Here is a 23,106-nt window from a genome sequence, read left to right as displayed (position 1 = left end):
ATGACCTTATCCGTGTCAAAATCCCAAACCCAATCATCATCACTATCATTTAGTGTTTTGACAGTTTTGATTCTCGCTTTCCTGGTAAATTTTCAATGGCTCGCTCACATGTTCGGTGTCGCATGTCTTCTAACCGTGTTTGTCTTTTTTTCAGTTTTGACTCTGCTCATATGCTCGATGTCACTTGTATTCTAGCCGCGCGTCTTTCCATTTTCATTTTTGACACGCCACCGCTTTTTTTCTAACCTTATTTGTCTTTCCTTTTCATTTTTGTTTTTGACTCTCTCACTTGCTTGGTGTCATACGTCTTCTAACCGTATGTGTCTTTGCTCTTCATTTTCATTTTTAACACGCTCTAATTGTCGTTCTCGCATATCTTCTAACCGCCCGTATCTTTGCTCTTCCTTTTATTTTTGAGAAGTTTTTGGAATTTGATTACTTCAGACAATTTAGCAACGGCATTTGCTTTAGTTGTCCGTATTGGTGTTGTCAGAGTTGATAGTTCAGGTTGTCGAATTTCACATCTTATCACGTTTGATAGTTCGGGTGTTGGTTCCAATGAATCATCATTTATAGTAACTGCAACTGCAAATTTTCATTTTTTGGACCTTCCAACATAGCAATGTCCTTTGCTTTAGCTGCCGTACTGGTATTGTCACAATTGATGGTCCAGGTTGTCAAATTTTACATCTTATTACGTTTGATAGTTCCGGTGTTAGTTCCAAAGAATCATCATTTATAGTAATTGCAACTGCAAATTTTCGTTTCTTGGGCCTTTCAATAGACATTATATTATATAAATAATTGTTGCGTTGGAAAATTAACAATCTTATTTTTGCTATGCATGAAATCATATAAGAAAATACTTATATGATGTTATAAGAAATCCTTATATGATGTAATAACATGGTACATGACGTCATATTTAAAAAAACAAAATTTAAGGCTCTTAACGATTTTTCTCAGACTTCTGACCTATCTAGATCGTTTTTTTATTCGAGAATATCCCACGATACCAATTTTCCCAAAAAAAATATGGAGTCGTTTTGAGAACATACATAAATAAATATATATATATATATATATATATATATATATATATATATATATATATATATATATATATATATATATATATATATATATATATATATATATATATATATATATATATATATATATATATATATATATATATATATATACTATCTATTATATGTGAGTATATATGTGGTGATATGTATGTATCTTTTCAGAAAACGGCTCCATATTTTTTTGGGAAAATTGGTATCTTGGGATTATATTGCACAAAAAAACGATCTAGATAGGTCAGAAGTCTGAGAAAAATCGTTAAGAGCCTTAATTTTGTTCTTTGAAAATGACGTCATTCACTATACCATTACATCATATAAGCATTTCTTATGACATCATCATATACAGTTATTTATATAATTTAATGTCTGTTGAAAGAAGCATAAAACGAAAATTTGCAGTTGTAGTTGCTATAAATGATGATTCTTTGGAACCAACACCTGAACTGTCAAACGTGATAAGATGTGAAATTTGAAAACCTGGACCGTCAATTGCGACAACACCAATACGGACAGCTTAAGCAAAGACCATTCCTAAATTGTCAAAAGTAAAAATGAAGAGCAGTGAGTCAATGAAAATCAACCTGCACAGCGAGAATCAAAACGCGTCAAAATAGAAAATGATAGCGATGATGATTGGGTTTGGGATTTAGACATGGATAAGGTCATCAATGCCTACCATTCCTTTGTTAAAAAAACAAAGGTTCGGCGATGTTTATTTCATAATGACTATAGATAAGTCGAGATGTAACGAAGCAAACAAATTAAACATGATAGCGATGATGATTGGGTTTTGGATTTTGACATGGATAAGGTCATCAATACCTACCATACCTTTGAAAATTAAAAATATGGACTAGATAAATCGTTGGAAGAAAAAGAAATTTTTATCCCACCACCTGGACAATAAAAAGAAACAAATATAGTCGTCAATGCCTTCTATACATTTGGAAATCAGAAACCTAAACTAAATAAATCGTTGGAAGAAGAAAAAGTTGTTGCTCCACCACCTGAACAATTGAAAGAAACAAAGGTTCGGTGATGTGTCTGTTACAATAACAAAAGACAAGCCAAGGTACATGTGTAAGGTCCAATAAAAAAAAATGTAATGTCACAATAGCATCAATTCTAATTTAAAGTTTATTTGAACGTCATGACATCAAAAAAAGGCTAAAACTGTCTGCTCTTATAAGACACGTGACATTGAAAATCTATACTTAGAAGCCTGCCACGTGCCACGTACCTTCGTTAAAAAAGCAAAGGTCCGCCGATACGTAATTCATAATGATGAAACATAAGCCGAGGTGTAACGAACCAAATAAATTGAAAATGATACCGATGATGATTGGGGTTTGAATTTTGACATGGATAAGCTCATCAATACCTACCATACTTTTGAAAATAAAAAATATGGACTGGATAAATCATTGGAAGAAAAAGAAGTTTTTTCCATCACCTGAAAAATTAAAAGAAACAAAGGTAGTCGTCAATGTCTTCCATACTTTTGAAAATCAAAACCCTGGACTAGATAAATCGTTGGAAGAAAAAGAAGTTATTGTCCCAGTATCTCTTAACAATTGAAAGAAACAAAGGTTCGATGATATGTCTTTCAAAATGACTATCTATCTATCTATATATATATATATATATATATATATATATATATATATATATATATATATATATATATATATATATATATATATATATATATATTATTTATATATATATACCGGGCGGCTTCGCCCCGGTGGCCTGAAGCTCACGCCGGGCTTCCCGGCACTATATATAAACGAGCAATCATTTTATATTTATATATTTTCTTTTCTCGCAAAACAACTCCATTTTCTTTCCGGAAAACTTGGTATCTTGGGATGATCTCGCACTATATAGATATATATATATATATATATATATATATATATACATCTGATGCACCTATGCATAATACTGATATATATCAATCAATATCATATATATATATATATATATAGTATAGTATATATGACAGTGATATGATATATATATATAGTATCATACTATATATATATATATATATATATATATATATATATATATATATATATATATATATATATATATATATATATATATATATATATATACTACTACTAACAACTCACCACAGCACCAAGCCGCCTGAGGCCAACACAGCTACGCACGCTTCTCCTCCATCCCAATCTATTCAGAGCCTCCTTTTTGCACACCCGCCCATGAAGATCCCATTTCCTTTAAATCTTTCTTTATGACGTCCTCTCACCCCATACGAGGACGACCTGTTTTCCGTTTAGCCCTAGACGGTTGGCCGAAAAGAACAATCTTCGGCAATCTGTCATCCTTCATCCGCACAACGTGCCCTATCCACCTCAACCTTTCTCTCATTATAGCCCTAGAGAACGGTATTGAACCACATCTTTCGTACAGCCTATTGATTGAAATACGGTCATTCAGCTGGGTACCCAGAACAATCCTTAAGCAATTTCTCTGAAAAATATCTAGCAAATCTTCATCCGCTTTTCGGAGCGCCCATGCTTCAGAGCCATATTTGACCCCTGTCAGCACTGTAGCTTCAAATATTCTAATCTTGGTTTGCAGACTTATTTTCCTATTCTTCCAAACTTTTTTCAACTGTGAAAAAACACCCTGAGTCTTGGCTATTCTACTTTTGACATTTTCACTGCTCCCACCATCTTTACTAATAATACTACCAAGGTAAATGAAGCTGTCCACCTGATCAATATTTTCATTACCCAACTTCACCTTTTCATCTTCACTTATTCCTACCCTTAGTGACTTAGTCTTCTTAACATTAATTTTCAAACCCATTCTAGCACCCTGAACTTGCAAAACCTCTAAAACTTCATTCATTTTGCTCACACTTTCATCTAGGATGCTTAAATCATCAGCATAATCTATGTCCAGGAGACCTTTTCCTCCCCATTGGATTCCGTGGTCTCCCATTGCTTTTCCTGTGCTCCTTAAGACAAAGTCCATAACAATAATCCATATAAGGGGGGATAGAACACATCCCTGCTTAACTCCTGATTTAATACAAAACCACCTGCTAACCTCATTTCCTACATTAACCGCAGCAGTGTTATTCTCGTACATAGCACTAATCACTTTAATGTATTTGTCTGGTATACCATACAAGGATAGAATCTTTACTAAAGCTTTACTAAACCTTTACTAAATCGAACGCTTGCTCATAATCCATAAAACTGAGGACCAAAGGTGTTTGAAAACTCAGACACTTCTCAATTATTAACCTAAGAGTGAAAATTTGGTCGACACATCCTCTACCTTTTCTAAAACTGCACTGTTCTTCTCTTTTGGTCTACGGCATCTCTCAGTCTAAAAAGTATCATATTACTAAGTAATTTACTACCTACAGAGACCAGACTAATCCCTTGATAATTACCACACTCACTTTTATCACCTTTCTTATAAAGTGGCTTAATTAAGGTTTTCCTAAAATCGTTAGGAACTTCCCCTTTTTCAAAAATCATTTTCATAATCTTCAGTAACTTATTTCTAACCTCATAAGCCACCATATTTAAGAAATTTACAACACTATCAGCACCTGGAGCCTTATTATTTTTTAGTCCTTTTAGTAGTGTTGCTAATTCCTCCTCACAAAACAAATCCTCCTTCACATCCATTGTATCACAAAATTTTTCCTCTATATCTCTTCCTTCAACTCTATCTCGGTTAAGCAAACTCTCAAAATGTTCGGCCCATATCTCTTTAGTTTTTTCCTTATCGCTAATTGCGGCCCCATTCCTATCTTTAACTGGGTCAAGTCCGCATTGACTACTCCCTCTCAATTTGTTAACATGCCAGTACAATATTTTACTATTATGCCGTCTAGCTGCATCTTCCAGACTCTCGGCAATTTTATCCATGGCCTCCACTTCACACCTCCTTAGTTCATATTTTAATGCTTTCTCCACTTTCTTCACATTCCTTTTGCTTTCATATGATCTATCACTAAGGTAATTCTTGTACAACTCCTTTCTATCAAACATAAAGATTTCTCACTAACATGCTTAGCTGCAGTTCAAGCTTTCTTCACAAAGACACCTTTTGCAACTTCACAAATTATTTTTCTAAAATTATTCCAACCATCTTCTGCATTATTAAATTTTAAACTCGCTAGTTTAGTATTCAACTGCTCCTGAAAAGTTTCCCTCAAATTCCTATCCTGAAGTCTACCAACATCATAACTTCCTGGAAGGTAGTTACCCTTCCGATATTTCATTTTTAAATTAACCCTTGACACTACTGGATGGTGATCTTTACTTTTAACATCGATAAAGGCACTGAAGATTGTTCTTTTCAGCCAACCGTCTAGGGCTAAACGGAAAGCAGGTCGTCCCCGTCTGGGGTGGGAGGACGTCATAAAGAAAGATTTAAAGGAAATGGGAACTTCGTGGGCGGGTGTAAAAAGGGAGGCTTTGAATAGATTGGGGGGAGGAGAAGCGTGCGTAGCTGAGTTGGCCTCAGGCGGCTTGGTGCTGCGGTGAGTTGTTAGTAGTAGTAGTAGTAGTATATATCCTAGTGTCAATAAGGTTTGCTGTCATACCGTCACGTGAATACCATGTTAAATTTTGAGCCATTTTATGACCAAACACCGTATTGGTTATAACTAGATTGTTATAACTACAAAATTGCAAAAGCCTGTATCCATTACATTCATCATGAGCCCTACTCCCTGTCATGTAACCCATCCTTCCTGTCTGAGTAAACAAATTCTATATAACCTAATTTCATACTTCCTACCCCTGGGATATGAGTTTCTGAAACTCCGAATAAATCCAGTTCGAATCGTCTGAATTCGTCAGTCAAAATGTCGATACGATAGTAATCTTTTAACGTCGTAACATTCCAAGTTCCAATTTTCATGTTCTATAAATCATTGAAATTATTGTGGCCTCAGGAAAAGCAATAATCCCAGATACCAATGCAGGATGGAGATCATATATCTTCTCAAGTCTACGCCGTAGTGCTTAAGCTGGCTTAGAACCGGACAGCAAGAAGTCCCTGGGACCACCATGGACGGAGAATTTGTACAATCCTGGGCCCATCTTGGTCCCAACATGGTTTTCAGCACTTGGCGATGCTCTTCTATCAACAAGAGTCGAAATCCTGCACAGACAATCTCAAGCCTATTACCTCCGACTCATTATATATTCATGCCTACAAATATTATGCTACTACGGGGAGGCAGCTAATAATAGATAAATTAGCTAGGAAGAGGTTTTTCAGCCCGAAGACGGCCGTCAAAACATACGAAGCCCAGAAGAATTATCCATTAGTCAGAATCCCGTGCGAATGCTGTGTCGTTTACTAGGCTATAATTTCCTCGAGGGGCGCCACTTCTCAAGTGGGAATAGAGTTTAGCGCAAGGTCCCCAGTCTTGCAGGTACCCTGAAAGGGTCGTGGCAGCCCTTTACAGAGGCCGTTGTCCCTAGACCTGGATCTTACGCCCTGCCGCAGTTGTCCTCCTATAGAGGATCCTCCCGCGATGGTGTTCTGCATCACCTTGCAATTTAACCCATTACTGGGAGAAGGTTCGTAACTCCTGGGACTTGTGGACAAACCAGTGGGCCCTTTTGAGTGTACATTTGAGGGGCCTTCTTCCTCCTCCGCCTGTATTTATGACCCCGGGCGAGAGGTGCCCCAGTTTCTATTATGGACCCCTAGGGACATGGTCCCCCCTTGGTCCGTGCCTCCTGTGGAGGTACCCTATATATCTGTAGGGCGTTCCCCTATCGCCACCTGGGGACACGCTGAATGGCCTGGGGGAGGCCAATATATAAATATATATATATATATATATATATATATATATATATATATATATATATATATATATATATATATATATATATATATATATATATATATATATATATATATATATATATATATATATATATATATATATATATATGTATGTATACATATGTGTGTGTTCTCGAAAACGACTCCATATTTTTTTGGGAAAATTGGTATCTTGGGATATTCTCGCATAAAAAGACGATCTAGATAGGTCAGAAGTCTGAGAAAAATCGTTAAGAGCCTTAATCTTGTTTTTTTGAAAATGACATCATGCACCATGTTATTACATCATATAAGGATTTCTTATGACATCATATAAGTATTTTCTTATGTGATGTCATGCATAGCATAAATAAGATTGTTGAGTTTCCTACACATCGGTTATTTATATAATATAATGTCTATTGGAAGGCCCAAAAAACGAAAATATGCAGTTGCAATTACTATGAATGATGATTCTTTGGAACTAACACCTGAACTATCAAACTTAATAAGATGTGAAAATTGACAACCTGGACCATCAGTTGTGACAACACCAATAAGGACAGCTAAAGCAAAGGCCATTGCTAAATTGTCTGAAGTAATCAATATCCAAAAACGTATCAAAAATGAAAATGAGGAGCAAAGACATGGGTGGTTAGAAGATATGCAAAAACAACAATTAGAGCGTGTTAAAAATGAAAATGATGGGCAAAGACACATGCGGTTAGAAGACATGCGACACCGAGCAAGTGAGGTAGTCAAAAATGAAAATGCAGAGCAGCGAATCAACGAAAATCAACATGGACAGTGAGAATCAAAACGTGTCAAAATTGAAAATTATAGTGATGGTGATTGGGTTCGGGATTTCGACATGGATAAGGTCATCAATACCTACTATACCTTTGAAAATCAAAAATATGGACTGGATAAATCGTTGGAAGAAAAAGAAGTTTATATCCCACCACCTGAACAATTAAAACAAACTAAGTTCGGTGATATGTCTTTCATAATGACAAAAGACAAGCCAAGACAAAAGAAGAAGTTTTTGTCCCACCACCTGAACAATTAAAAGAAACAAAGGTGGTTTCAATGCCTTCCATACATTGTAAAATGAAAAAATTGGACTAGATAATTCATTGGAAGAAAAAGAAGTTTTTGACCCACCACCTGAACAATTAAAAGAAACAAAGGTTCGGCGATAATTAAAAGAACAATTGTTTAATTGTTTAATAATGACAAAACACAAGCCAAGGTAAAAGTTAAAGGTTCAAAAAAAAAATGTAATTTTACAAAGGCACCACTTCTAATTTAAGGTCCATTTGGGCGTCATGACATCAAGAAAAGGCTCACATTGTCTGCGTTTAGAAGACAGGCGACAGTGAGAATCTATATATAGAAGCCTGCTGCGTGCCCCATACCTCTGTTAAAAAAACAAAGGTTCGGTGACACGTAATTCATAATGACGAAAGATAAGCCGAGGTGTAACGAACCAAATAAATTGAAAATGACAGCGATGATGATTGGGTTTTGGATTTTGACATGGATAAGGTCATCAATGCCTATCCTACTTTTAAAAATCAAATATATGGACTGGATAAATCGTTGGAAAAAAGAAGAAATTTTTGTCCCACCACCTGAAAAATTAAGAGAAACAAAGGGTTCGGCGATACGTCTTTCATAATGACAAAAGACAAGTCAAGGCAAAAAAAAAGTTTTTTGACCCACCACCTGAACAATTAAAAGAAACAAAGGTGGTTGTCAATGCCTTTCATACCTTTGAAAATCAAAATCCTGGACAAGATAAACCGTTGGAAGAAAAAGAAGTTGTTGTCCCACCACCTGAACAATTGAAAGAAACAAAGGTTCGGGGATATGTCTATCATAATGACAAAAGACAAGCCGAGGTAAAAGTTAAAAGTCCAATGAAAAAAAAATGTAATTTTACAAAAGCACCACTTCTAATTTAAGGTCCATTTGGACGTCATGACATCAAGAAAAGGTCTGCGTTTAGAAGACAAGTGACAGTGAGAATATGTATAGAAGCCTGCCGCGTGCTGAGTGATGGGGCCATGCGGCGAAGTCGCCGTGCTCCCCAGTATTATATATATATATATATATATATATATATATATATATATATATATATATATATATATATATATATATATATATATATATATATATATATATATATATATATATATATGTATATGTATATTATATATATTTATATATATACTATCTTTATGTGTGGGTAATAATTGTTTATGTATGTATCTATGTTCTCAAAAACGGCTCCATTTTTTTTTCGGGAAAATTGGGATATTTGCAGTTGCAGTTACTATAAATGATGATTCTTTGGAACTAACACCTGAACTATCAAACGCAATAAGACGTGAAATTTGATAACCTGGACCATCAATTGTGGCAACACCAATGCGGACAGCTATAGCAAAGGCCATTGCTAAATTGTCTGAAGTAATCAAAATTTAAAAACGTAATAAAAAATGAAAATGAAGAGCAAGGACAGGGGCGATTGGAAGATTAGTGGAAACGACAATTAGACCGTGTTAAAAATGAAAATGCAGGACAAAGACCTAAGCGGTTAGAAGACATACGACACCGAACAAGTGGGGGATTCAAAATTGAAAATGAAGAACAGCGAGTCAATGAAAATCAACCTGGACAGCGAGAATCAAAACGTGACAAAATTGAAAATGATAGCGATGATGATTGGGCTTGGGATTTTGACATGGATAAGGTCATCAATGCCTATCCTAACTTGAAAAAAAAAATAAAGGTTGGGCGATATGTATTTTATAATGACGAAAGATAAGCCGAGGTGTAACGAACCAAACAAATTAAAAATAATAGCGATAATGATTGGGGTTTGGACTTTGACATTGATAAGGTCATCAATACCTACCATACCTTTGAAAATCAAAATTATGGACTGGATAAATAGTTGGATGAAATAGAAGTTATTGTCCCATCTTCTGAACAATTAAAAGAAACAAAGGTTCAGCGATATGTCCTTCATAATGACAAAAGACAGGCCACGGCAAAAGAAGAAGTTTTTGTCCCACCCTCTGAACAATTAAAAGAAACAAAAGTGGGCGTCAATGCCTTCCATAACATGTAAAATCAAAAACCTTGACTAGATAAGTCGTTGGAAGAAAAATAAATTTTTGTCCAACCACCTGAACAATTAAAAGAAACAAAGGTTCGGCGATATGTCTTTCATAATAGCAAAAGATAAGCCGAGGCAAAAGTTAAAGGTCCAATAAAAAAAAATGTAATTTTACAAAGGCACCACTTCTAATTTAAGGTCCATTTGGACGTCGTGACATCAAGAAAAGTATCAAATTGTCTGCGTTTAGAAGACAAGCGACAGTGAGAATCTATATATATAGAAGCCTGCTGTGTGCTCCATACCTTTATTAAAAAAAAAGATTCGACCTTACGTATTTCATAATGACGAAAGATAAACCGAGGTGTAACTAACCGAACAAATTGAAAATGATAGCGGTGAGGATTGGGTTTTGGATTTTGAAATGGATAAGATCATCAATACCTACCAAACCTTTGAAAATAAAAAACCTGGACTAGATAAATCGTTGGAACAAAAAGAAGTTTTTGTGCCACCACCTGAACAATTGAAAGAAACTAAGGTTCGACAATACGTCTTTCATAATGACTAAAGACAAGTCGAGGCAAAAGCTAAAGGTCCAATAAAAAAAGTATAATTTTACGAAGGCAACAGTTTTAATTTAAGGTTGATTTTGACGTCGTGACTTCAAGAAAAGGGTCAAATTGTCCGTGTTTGGAAGATAAGGGCCAGTGAGAATATATATATATAGAAGCCTGCCGCGTGCTGACTGCCAGGGCCCGTTTGCGAAGCCGCCGGGCTTCCGGTACTATATATATAAACGAGCAATCATTTTATATTTATATATATTTTCTCGAAAACAACTCTTTTTTTTCGGGAAAATTGGTATCTTGGGATGATCTCGCATTAAAAAAAAAAATCTAGATAGGTCAGAAGTGTGAGAAAATCGGTCAAGAACCTTAATTTTGGTTTTTGCAAATGACGTAATGTACTATGTTAGTACATCATATAAGCATTTCTTGTGATATCATATAAGCATTTTCTTATATGTTGTCATGCAAAGTATAAACAAGATTGTTGAGTTTCCAACGCATCAGTGTTTTATATAATATAATATGAAGAGCAAAGACACGGGCGTTTAGAAGATATGCGACAACGACAATTAGATCGTGTCAAAAATGAAAATGAAGAGCAAAGACACACGCGGTTAGAAGACATGCGACACCGAGCATCTGAGCGAGTCAAAAATGAAAATCAAGATTAAATACACACGCGGTTAGAAGAACAGCGGCGGCGTGTCAAAAATGAAAATGAAGAGCAAAGACACACGCGGTTAGAAGACATGCGACAACGAGCATGTGAGTAAGTCAAAAATGAAAATGAAGAGCAAAGACTCGCACGGTTAGAAGACATACGGCACTGAGCATGTGAGTGGGTCAATGAAAATTAACATGGACAGCGAGAATCAAAATGTGTCAAAATTGAAAATAGTAGCGATGATGATTGGGTTTGGAACTTTGACATGGATAAGGTCATCAAAGCCTATGATATCTTTGTTAAAACAAAACAAAGGTTTGGCGATATGTATTTCACAATGACGAAGACAAGCCGAGGTAAAACGAACCAAACAAATTGAAAATGACAGCAATGATGATTAGGTTTTGGATTTTGACATAGATAAGGTCATCAATGTCTACCATACCTTTGAAAATAAAAAACCTGGACTAGATAAATCGTTGGAAGAAAAATAAGTTTTTGTCCCACCGCCTGAACAACTAAAAGAAACTGAGGTTCGGTGATATGTGTTTCATAATGCCAAAAGACAAGCCGAGGCAAAAGAAGAAGTTTTTGTCCCCCCGCCTGAGCAATTAAATGAACAAAGGTCAATGCCTACCTTAAATGAACAAAGGTCAATGCCCACCTTACGTTTGAAGATCGAAAACCTGGACTAGATAAATCTTCGGAACAAAAATAAATTTTTTCCTACCACCTGGACAATTATAAGAAACAAAGGTTCGGCGATATGCCTGTCATAGTACAAAAGACAAGCCGAGGTAAAAGTTAAAGGTACAATAAAAAACATGATTTTACAAATGTACTACTTCTAATTTAAGGTCCATTTGGACGTCATGACATCAAACATAGGCTCAAATTGTCTGCGTTTAGAAGACAAGCGACAATGAGAATCCATATATAGAAGCCTGCCGTATGCCGATTGCTGGGGCCCGCTACTATATATATATATATATATATATATATATATATATATATATATATATATATATATATACATGCGCTTTCTCTTAAGTTATCCCGATTTATTAAAATATGTTTTTAATGGGTATTTCGCATGATTTCATGAATGAGTCCTCTCCTGAACTTGTAGGACTATAGGTTTGATATTATCACCCCTTTGACTGACTTCATTCACATGAAAAACGTCTTTGTAAAATTAAGGTTTCAAGCGAATTTTTTCAAAGGCGGTCTATTTGAAAATAGAAAGGACCTTATTTCTGTGTATATCAAACAGTTCATGGTAACGAACTGTAAGTAAGGAGCGACCCGGCTCAATGGTAACCGAAACTGTAGAAAACGGAATTTTGATACTAATAGATGCATCAAAAGAATCAGATTTTAATGCTGATTTCAAATATATAGGTTTCATCAAGTTTAGTCCTACCTATCAAAATTTGCACGCCCGAGAAAATTTGCCTGATTTTCGAAAAAAGAACAAAAGACCCCTAAAAGCTATTGAACCTTAATGAAAATCACATCATCATATTAAGTGTATCAGAGAACCCTAGTACGGAGCTTTAAAACTCCTATCTACAAAAATGTGGAAATTTGCATTTTTTTTGCCAGAAAAAAGATCACGGATGCGTGCTTATTTGTTTTTTTTTTCTTTTTTCCCCAGGGGTGATTGTATCAACCTAGTAGCCCTAGAATATCGTGGAAGGGCTCAATTAACCGAAAACTGGTAATCCTATTGCTCTTTTGATGTGACCAAAAAAATGGAAATCAAATAGGCCCTCTTCTGCGCTCTTGACTCCCCAGTAATTTAATCAAAATTTTGAGGTGGTCATTTTGTATAGCCGTGTCGAAAATATAATGTCATTGTCTTTGGGATTGATTAAATCCCCCACAGTCCCCGGGGGGAGCGCTGAAAATCATGAACTTCAACCACAGTTTGTGTATAGTGTTGACTATTGGGAAATATTCAGACGTTTTCAGGGGGAATTTTTTGTGGTAGTGGGGGGAGTGGGTCGGGGGTTATATGGGAGGATCCTACCATGAAGGAAGTTTTCATGGGAGAAGGGACATTGCTATGAAGGGGCGCCGGATTTCCCATCATTATTTAAAAAAAGATCAGAAATTATATATAAAAAAACCAGTTTTTTAACTGAAAGTAAGGAGCAACATCAAAACTTAAAACGACAGAAAACATTACGTATATGATTGGGTTCATTCCCTAGTCAATATCTCGCTCTTTAAGCCAAAGATTATTTAGTACTTTCATAAGAGCTATTTATTCTAATAAACGGCATTTGTGATTAAGGGGTCATTTTTAAAGAATTGGAACAAAATTCGAACCTTAGCTTAAAGAGCAAGGTATTGACTAGGGGGCGAACCCTCTAATATACGTATTAAAAATATAAGAATATAGAGGTTCGTTACGTAAGTTAATTCGTTAGTTACGTATATTTATTACGAATAGAAACGTTCGTAAATAATATTAAGCACGTTTCGAGAAAGCCGTTTAACCAAATAAGAGTAAAATTAATATGCAATTTTTTTTAATTATTCATGTACGGGGAGCCAAAATTAAAACCTGCATTAATTCATAAATGTTCAAAAATTAAATAGATAAAAATAAGTTTTTTTAACTGAAATTAAGTAACAATGTTAAAACTTAAAACGAAGAGAAATTAATCCGTATATGAAAGGGGATGTCCCTCCTCAGCGCCTCGCTCTTTGCGCTAAAGTTTGACTTTCTCACAACTCTATTTTTTTTTAACAATAAAAAACTTTAGCGTAAAGAGCGAGGCGTTGAGGAGGGGACAGCCTCTTTCATATACGGAATAATTTCTGTTCGTTTTAAGTTTTAACGTCGTTCCTTACTTTCAGTTAAAAAAAACTTGTTTTTTTTTATTTAATAAAATACAAACATGAAAAGAATTATTCTTATTCTCCTAGAAAGCTGGTAATCTATCATAACACATACATTGCAGATGAGATCTTGGCAAAACACAATCTGTTTTGCGCAAAATCTGCAACTGTGTGAACCATTGTTAAATCGTTGCAAAAGAAGAAAAGAAACATTGGGTCACGAAAATCACGTGTTTTCAAGGGATGAACTGATCAAGATTAAAGGTATGCTGTTTAGATACACCTAATCCCTTGCGTCGTCTTAGCCGAGTGGTTAGCGCGCTAGATTTGAAATCCTTCGTCTGTGAGGACAAGAATTCTAGACGTGGTGCAGCTGGTTATTTGGTTTGGAATGAGGGTCAGCACTGTGGCTGTGTAAGCTCAGCCAAAGTCGACCTAGGTCCAAATGGGTCCCTGGAGAAATCTAGGGAAAAACAAGAAGTATCGGATGATTCTTTAACTATGCATTGCACTCCCAGCCGAAGTTGGTAAAACCGGACATCGGTACCTGCGCTGTGCACTCCATGGTTTAGCATGCGATTTTTTAAGCTTATGTTGTATAAATAGAAGTATTCTGGGAGACGACATACTTTTTCTCTTTTTTCAGTGATTTCTATCGACATAGATCCCGTGAAGATTGAAATGGCACGAAAAAATGCAGCAATCTATGGAGTCGAGGATAGAATTAAGTTTATTACTGGTAATTTTTTCGAGCTGTCTAGTAGTTTACAAGCTGATGCTGTCTTCCTCAGCCCTCCTTGGGGTGGGTCTGCATATTTGAAAAATAAGCTTTTTGATATCAGTAAAATGCCAGTTGATGTATTTTCAGCCGTAGAACACTCAAGGAGGATTACGAAAAACATCGCAGTGTATTTACCGAGGAATTCTGATATTAAACAGGCAAGTTAAATTTTTACCAGCAAGCAGTGTTGTCACTACGGCTTAGATTCAGAATTAATTTTTGTTTCTGCTTTAGGAGTCAAACCTGCGTAAAGGTTGATAATCGCTTTTCGGCTAAGTTTCGAAGTTTTGGTGAATCAACTCAGTCGAGTGCAAGTCAATAACATATATATATATATATATATATATATATATATATATATATATATATATATATATATATATATATATATATATATATATAGAGAGAGAGAGAGAGAGAGAGAGAGAGAGAGAGAGAGAGAGAGAGAGAGAGAGAGAGAGAGAGAGAGAGAGAGAGAGAGAGAGAGAGAGAGAGAGAGAGAGAGAGAGAGAGAGAGAGAGAGAGAGAGAGAGAGAGAGAGAGAGAGAGAGAGAGAGAGAGAGAGAGAGAGAGAGAGAGAGAGAGAGAGAGAGAGAGAGAGAGAGAGAGAGAGAGAGAGAGAGAGAGAGAGAGAGAGAGAGAGAGAGAGAGAGAGAGAGAGAGAGAGAGAGAGAGAGAGAGAGAGAGAGAGAGAGAGAGAGAGAGAGAGAGAGAGAGAGAGAGAGAGAGAGAGAGAGAGAGAGAGAGAGAGAGAGAGAGAGAGAGAGAGAGAGAGAGAGAGAGAGAGAGAGAGAGAGAGAGAGAGAGGAATGAATGAATGAGCTTTATTGCGGCAGTTGGGTTTTGGAACCTAAGGATCATATAAGCTACCTATTGATCCTTTTAAACGTATCGATTGCCACGGGTTTTTGCTCCGTAGTATTCTAGTCTTATTTAGGAATTAATTTTTTTTTTTTTTAAGTTGGTACTTTGCTGTGACACAATCTCTTTTCTTTATTAAAATGGTCATAGTGTTTTGAATCTTCGTACAGGTGACCCCGCTCACGATTTTCTACGACCACCCATCCGATGCGATCATCCTAAAAAAAAGACAATTTTTGCTTTTGACGGCTATTTCGTATTTTTTTGTAGTTATGTGCTCGAAGCATCCGTTCTAGGGTTCCTAGACAGGTTGGATTTGATAGAGTAGTTTTCATTAAGATAGCACCCCTTTTAGTTGATTGTTTCGCTTTTTGAAAATTACGGAAATAATTTTGATGGTAATGACTTTATGTGGATGGATTTCTTAAATTACATCATCTTTCCATTCAAAATTAAAACGAATTGAAGATATAGAAAAACGGATATAGTTTTTCAATAACACACTGGAAAAATAGGAAAAAATCCTTGTTAAGCCTTAAAAAGCCTTAATCAACGGGAAGAAAAGAACCAAACGAAATAACCTAATATAAACAAGATATGAAAATAAAGGGGGGGGGGAGGAACAAACCATACACAAAAACAAAATAAAGAAAAACCCACATTTTATTAGAGTCCAGTAGGATAATTCAACTTAATATCACAAGACAACAAAGCAGGTTGTCTTTGCAATTTTGTTCTTTACATTTTTCGTTGTCCACCTTCTGTTCGATCTTCCTGTTTTTGCCAAACTTTTGTTTTGGCTACTGTTAGGAAGAAACGGTCTTAATTTACCTGTCATTTTCTTAAACGGTTCGATATTTCCGATATTGTTTACAAGATTCCATATTTTATCAAGCCATTCCATGAATTGTCTTTTGATAAGACTGCAATGTTCTATTGGAAATAAAGCATTTAGTGAAAGTAAAATGTTTGTTATTTGAGCTATCTTGCGCTTAGAAAAAAGAATGTGTGTCTCTAGATGGTGTTATTTAATAGTCAGACAAAAGACAAATTACATTACCAGAAACTATTTTTCTTAAATTAGAGGACATTATTTTGTATAACAGTCGCAAGTATCGACTTGCAAGTATGAATTTAGACCCATCTAAATTTTAGTTTTAGTCCAATCTCTTTGAGAAAACACTTTACCAGGGAGATAGGAGCTGCTGCTGTATTTACACACGGAATCTCTACGTATTGACATTGTGTCTACACAGTCGAATTACCAGCAATAGCCTGTACTGCAATTTTCTTTTAGGTGAAACGAAAAAAAAACAACAAAAAACAAATGGCTATATCTTTGAAATAATTTCCATCTCTTTGTTGAGACTCTGTTCTATATAAACAGTATCTTCAGCTTAAATCTAAAAGGGTCTTTTCAAATTTAAAAGAATGTGTTTATTTTGTGCTTGTTCTTGAAGGCTTCCGTCAGTTTTGGCTTCGAGGCAGAATTTTTGGAAAGGTTTATTGTTCATAGTAAACGATGCATACGGCTTCTGCAAATTTTTATTTATAGACATTTTCACTTTCTTTGATTACCAATTCTTATGCCTAAACAAGTGCAATCACCCGTTTGCTGGTGGTGGAATTAAGTGGCTCATATGATTTAATTTTTTTAGGTTTGTCTTTTTATTTTGCGTTTAGTGTTTTATTTTGTGTTCTATTTTGTATTCTGTTCTGTGGTTTTTTTTTTGCTCTGAGGACGGCTGAGCATGATTCTTCCCTAAATATTTGGATTGTTTTCTGTTTTCCGATGTTTAAGATGTATGTTTACTTGTTCTAAATTTTTCTTAAAGTACCAAGGACATCAAAACAAAATGATTTTCCCCCGTAGATCAATCTTGGGCCCATTCATGACTAGAAACTGCAATTTTTAATATTTTTCTTTTTCCTGTTTCAAAATTATCAAGTTTCTAGGGGAGTAGCACATTTTTGTCAGTGTTGCCACGTTGAAACATTGAAATAATAGGAGGAAAAAAATCATTTAAATTTGACAACACTTTGTGCGTAAAAATTCAAACATTAGTAATCTGTTGACCCCCAAAGACGCCACACCTTCAAAGAAAAGCAACTTCTTAAGCTGTTTGGTGCTCATGCGTTTAGCTTATTTTTTGTTCAGTATTCTCACACGTTCCTTTTTTAAATTTTGCACACACTATTACCAAAAACTGCATTACTGCATATGAAAGCGGTTTTCTTTAAGATAGAATTCCGATCTGTGCTCATTTTTAAAATATAAATGGTTGTGTTATGTATACTTAATTCAAGCAATCGTACCTGTATTTGTTTTTTGAATCTCGTTTGTATTTTAAGTTTCTCTATTTCTTTTAAGTTTTTTTCTTTATATTTCCTTTTCAATCTCCTCTGTACTTTAAGTTTCTCTTTCTTTTAAGTTTTCCTCGTGTTTCTTTCTCTTTTCTTTTGCTCTTTTAGTGTTTCTTATTTCTCTTCTTCAGGTTATTCAGTTGGCTAGTCCTGGAAGCCGTATTGAGGTTGAGCAAAATTGGCTTGGGAAGAAAATCAAGTCTATTACTGTGTACTTGGGTGAGCTCATAAGACATAATCACTGTGACGCAAGGATGGAGTGAGCTTGCTTAATGTGTAATAGTCTTTTTTACTGTTGGTCTTGTATGTGATTTTATAGGAGGATTTGAATTTTTCAAAAAAGTAAAAAATGTCTGATTTATTATTTTTATGATCGCGATTATGATTATAATCTTCAGACCATCAAGTGGTTTAAATGAATGTTTGCCTATTTGAATCATTTCTTGGAACTTATCAAACAATAATAATAAAAAAAACAGACCGAACTAGACTCGGTTCAATAAAAACAAACAATAGATTCCTGAACTTTTGGCAGTTTAGAAGCCAAATGTGTCAAGTCCGCTTTTTATATTTTATGGTCATAAAAAAAATAATAAAAAATATAATATAAAAAAAATAATAATAATAAATACAGACCGAACTAGACTCGGTTCAATAAAAACAAACAATAGATTCCTGAAATTTTGGCAGTTTAGAAGCCAAATGTGTTAAGTCCGCTTTTTATATATTATGGTCAAATCGGCTTTTAGTACTTCTTCTTCTTTTTGTTTGAATTTTGTTTTTGTCTCTCTCTGTATGCCTATGTGTCTGAGTCGCGGTCTGGTTGTCTCTATCTTTCTCTCTCTCTGTGCCTGTGTGTCTGAGCGGGTGTTTGCTCGTCTGTGTGGATTTTGAAAAAATCCAGCTCATCTCTCTCAGACTTTGGTGAAAGCCCTGTTAGCTTATCTCAGATTCTAATATACCCCCTATGAGCCTGCTTGAGGTATCTATGTCTCTGAAAATTCCTTTTCTTACATCTTCGACTTTTTAATAAACTTCCTATAGGTTTGACTTGATAGCTTATCCTAAAATAATAGAAATATAACAAAGTGATGGATGAATTATTTTTATTGAAACAACAATATGTAGAATATCATCATAAAACCAAAAATGAATGCTTTGAATCCATTCTACAAAATACTTCATTCTATTTTCTGTTTACATGGCAGTTATTCCATTTTGGGGTCATGCACGAGTTTTAACATAGTTTCAGCTATAATCGCATCACACATTTCATCATTGGTATTATTGGGTTCATTTGTTGGTATACGATCAATGGTGCTAATAATGTTAACATGTGTCTTGTTTTTCATCAATTCGTCTTTCTATTCCTTGGAAATTTTGTCTGTCAATGCCCTTTTACCCCTCTTTTGATTTCACTATCTATTACCACATTATTTTTACATAGTTTGCAATTTTGGCACATAGACAAGATTTGCATTATGGTATTAGTACAGCAGTAGGCCTTTCTTTTCCCCTTTGCTTTCTTTTTAATGGTAACAGAAAGATGGTGATATGATCTATCAACAGGTACCATGTTACCACCAGCAGTAGCAAGAAACTAGCCTTCGTCATCAACTAATAGTTTTATGTTTGCATTCTCTTTGAGCAATAACATCTCTGGAAAAGTCAGTCTCACTTATCATTATCTTAAAAGTGGAATCTTTTCGGTACTCCAACGGATTCTAATCTCTCACTGTCATGACAATGCATGCATATATTTTGAATAGTGTTACCACTAGTAGTTGTTTCATACTTTAAATATTTGTCTTTGTCAGCATTCAATGCAACCATAACTTTATCCTATGCACACGCTTTCTTAGAATGTTTCATCTTCACTTTTTTTTCTATATATAATGTGAGTGTTTATCCTTTCAATGTACAAATAATACTGTTTGAAAACATACAATACACTAGGTACTCTCAATGACCAACCAAATTTTAAGTCCTAAAAAATTCTAGGTAAAAAAAAGTCTCACTACAAACATTGTTTTACCAATAGGAAAAATCACAAATAACATATCTATATCATCTTCATTTCGTATTTTGAAAATATCACAAGTGAATTTTTTTTGTTTTAAGTATATTTTATGTTATTTTAAGACATAAAAAAAGTTTAAAAAATTTCTAAGTTCCAAAAATTCCAAGTCAAAAGAAAAAAAAATGTTACTACAAACATTATTTTTCTAATATGAAAAATCACCTACTAACATATCTATATCATCTTCATTTTGTATTTCGATAATATCGCAAGGGATTTTTTTGGTTTTAACTATATTTTGTGTCATTTTAAGACATGAAAAAAAAGTTGAAAAAATTTCTAAGTAAAACAAAATATTTAAAGTTCTAAAAAAAAAATTAAAAAAATTAAGTACAAAAAAGGGTAAAAAGTTGGGGAGGGGCGCTGGGCCCCTTGGAGGTTGGGAAATGGATGACCATAAGTCCTCTCTAAAAGAAGTGTTGATGCTGTCAAGTAAAGTTCAATACTATATCATAAATTATATTGGTTCAATTTGAAATCAAATAAAATGGTTTACTTAAGTGGTTATAGCCTTTCTGCACTTGAATCAATTGACTTGAAAATGTTGAATATATGTTAATCATGCCCTAACAAGAATATGTAGGTCGTTCACCGGATGTAGTTGCTAGGAAAACCGGTTATGCTAATCAGGTATATCTCCTGTGGTATGGTTATGTAAGAAGGTGAATGCTCTAGTTTAGTATAGGCAACCCTTAGTGCCAAAATAAGGGTATAAGATCAGTACCCATCTTGGGACTACTGCTTGTGCTTCAATTCTCCAACTATTTTCTCCAACAATGATCCGGTTTCATAGAAAAATCCGTTTTGGTAGTAAACACTTTTTATTTGGACGGCTGAAAAAAAAACTAAATTCTTCCCATAACTATATCTACCAGGATATGTTGTCAGATTTTAATCTAATTTTAATGAAAAAATAAGAGCTGGTGTCTTACTTGGGACATTTTAGGGTATAGAACAGATTTCTCTTTGAAACTGGAGATAGTGTATATTATTGTAATCAGAACATATGCTAGAATGGGTTTCGGATTCAAGCCAAACTTGGTGCAAAGTCAGATTTAATTTCCGAATTTCGGTCTTTTTGGGGCCAGGACTTGATTTGACCGCTGAATGGAGGGTACTAAATTGTTGTCTTCTGGACATCTACCCAACAGCCCTTTCTCTCGAAGTATTGTTTTGGAAAATTTAACCTTTAATGTAAAGGGCGGGATTTGAGGGACGCATTCGAGGGTGCCTAAGTGTGAACGAATGGAACTTAAAAAAAACAAACCATGTTTTTCAAATGAAAGTAAAAACCAACTTCAAAGAAGTTAAAACGAACAGTGATTATTCTGTTTGACTTTTTTTCTCCCAAAGCTTCAGGAACGAATGTATAAAGACAAGGGTAATTGACTTGGGATGAAAAGCAGGCTTTAAACTTCGTCAAAAATGGAAGGGCTTATTTATATGCATTTGATCTAAACATACAATCCAATTTTCCGTTCTAATGTTTTGAAAGACAATCAGTAAATAAAAGAGTTTCAGTTGCCCATTGGTCAGTATTTGTTAACAGTCAAAACTTAGTGTAAATAGCGTAGGCTGGGGAGAGGAGCAGCCCCCCATATACAGGAGGACTTTTGTTCATTCTGAGTCTTTATGTCCCTCTTTACTTTAATTTTTTTTTTTTGTAATTAATTTTGAACTGATCCAGTGCTAGTTGAATAACGACGTTAGCTGAATATAATTTTGAAAGGGACTTGCGTATTTTATAATTGATAAAGATAATTAGAAAACAAATGAATGTGTGTACTATCTGAAAATTTCTGGTTGGATGCTAAATTTAGGATCTTAATTGATATCTGCATCTTATAGATCAAATTTGTTTTTTTTCTAATTTTGCTGAGCAACCCTCCATGTCAGTGGTACTAATAGTTTCCCATGCGCTTTGCTTTCGGTATTTATGTGTCATTAAAAAAATATTCTTTCACTAAATCATGTAGTAAATTATATAACAGACTATTTAGGGCGGGGGAGGGGGTCGCCCCGGTGGATCCACAACTGTTGCCAAAATTATTTTGTTTTCCAATTCAAAGCAGCTTTTCAAAGCAGATTACTTCCTGAGTAGATACAACCAAGGGTGAGATACAGCTAATACACTTACGGTTTTCTAGCTTTTTTTAGATAAGTAATATTTACACCGGCTTTTCGTCTATCTATTGGAGATGACCTAAGAATTCTATTAAAAATATAGCCTGCTGGCTCCTACACATTATTAAGGTGGAAGAACATAAAAAAAAGCAATTGTCTTTTTGAGCTTAGTGCAGTAATACGTACCTCCCGTGGCCCCGCCCTACAATTTTGGAGATTGTGTTCGTATCTTCACCCCCTATCGACATTGAAAAAGTAAAAAAAAACATAAAATATAATGTTTCAAAATTAGAAAACCAGTTTTTTTTAGCAAAAACTTTATACAGTAAAGAACTAAAAAATTAGATATAAAAATGCGTTGAACAACGCCCCAGCAACCCTGTCAGGACATAATATGATAAAAATAGTTTTTTTTTGTGGAATTGAAGACACGCCAGTATTTTACGCAAAAGAGGGTCTTATTTCCAGTATCAAAATTTCTGCAAATAGATTGATAAACAACTATTCTCTCATTGCATCCAGTTCGGATCGTTGGTTCAACCTTGATGTAAGCATTATTGGATTGTAAATATGACTAGCTTTGGTAGATCAGTATTATTAGCTTTACTGAAGTGATGAGAGGATTTCTCAGACTGTGTTTCAGCCTTTCGGATCTTGCTCATCCTGCCCTTAGGCTTACAAAAGGTAAGGGATATACAGGGTTAACTTTATCTGTAATGATCCGGAAGACGTGATGGTATTT

At 34.8% G+C, this 23,106-nt stretch overlaps 1 protein-coding gene across 4 annotated transcripts in view; it reads left to right on the top strand.

Moving 5' to 3' along the window:
* LOC148946737 (interferon-related developmental regulator 2-like) overlaps nucleotides 1-23,106 on the top strand; it is a 62,085-nt gene that overhangs the window by 12,851 nt on the left and 26,128 nt on the right. For all 4 annotated transcript variants that reach the window (XM_089096355.1, XM_089096352.1, XM_089096353.1 and 1 more), the window contains 2 exons: nucleotides 14,801-15,093; nucleotides 18,292-18,379. In XM_089096355.1, the coding sequence (XP_088952481.1) occupies nucleotides 14,836-15,093; nucleotides 18,292-18,379 (346 nt within the window). In that variant the 5' untranslated portion in view covers nucleotides 14,801-14,835. The remainder of the gene's footprint in view (nucleotides 1-14,800; nucleotides 15,094-18,291; nucleotides 18,380-23,106) is intronic.

Source organism: Artemia sp. Qi Xiang Cuo, chromosome 11, assembly GCF_049724085.1.
Source record: "Artemia sp. Qi Xiang Cuo chromosome 11, ASM4972408v1, whole genome shotgun sequence".
NCBI classification, from domain to species: Eukaryota; Metazoa; Arthropoda; class Branchiopoda; order Anostraca; family Artemiidae; genus Artemia; species Artemia sp. Qi Xiang Cuo.
Note: the sequence above shows the minus strand (reverse complement) of the source record. Positions and strands in the feature narration are given on the sequence as shown.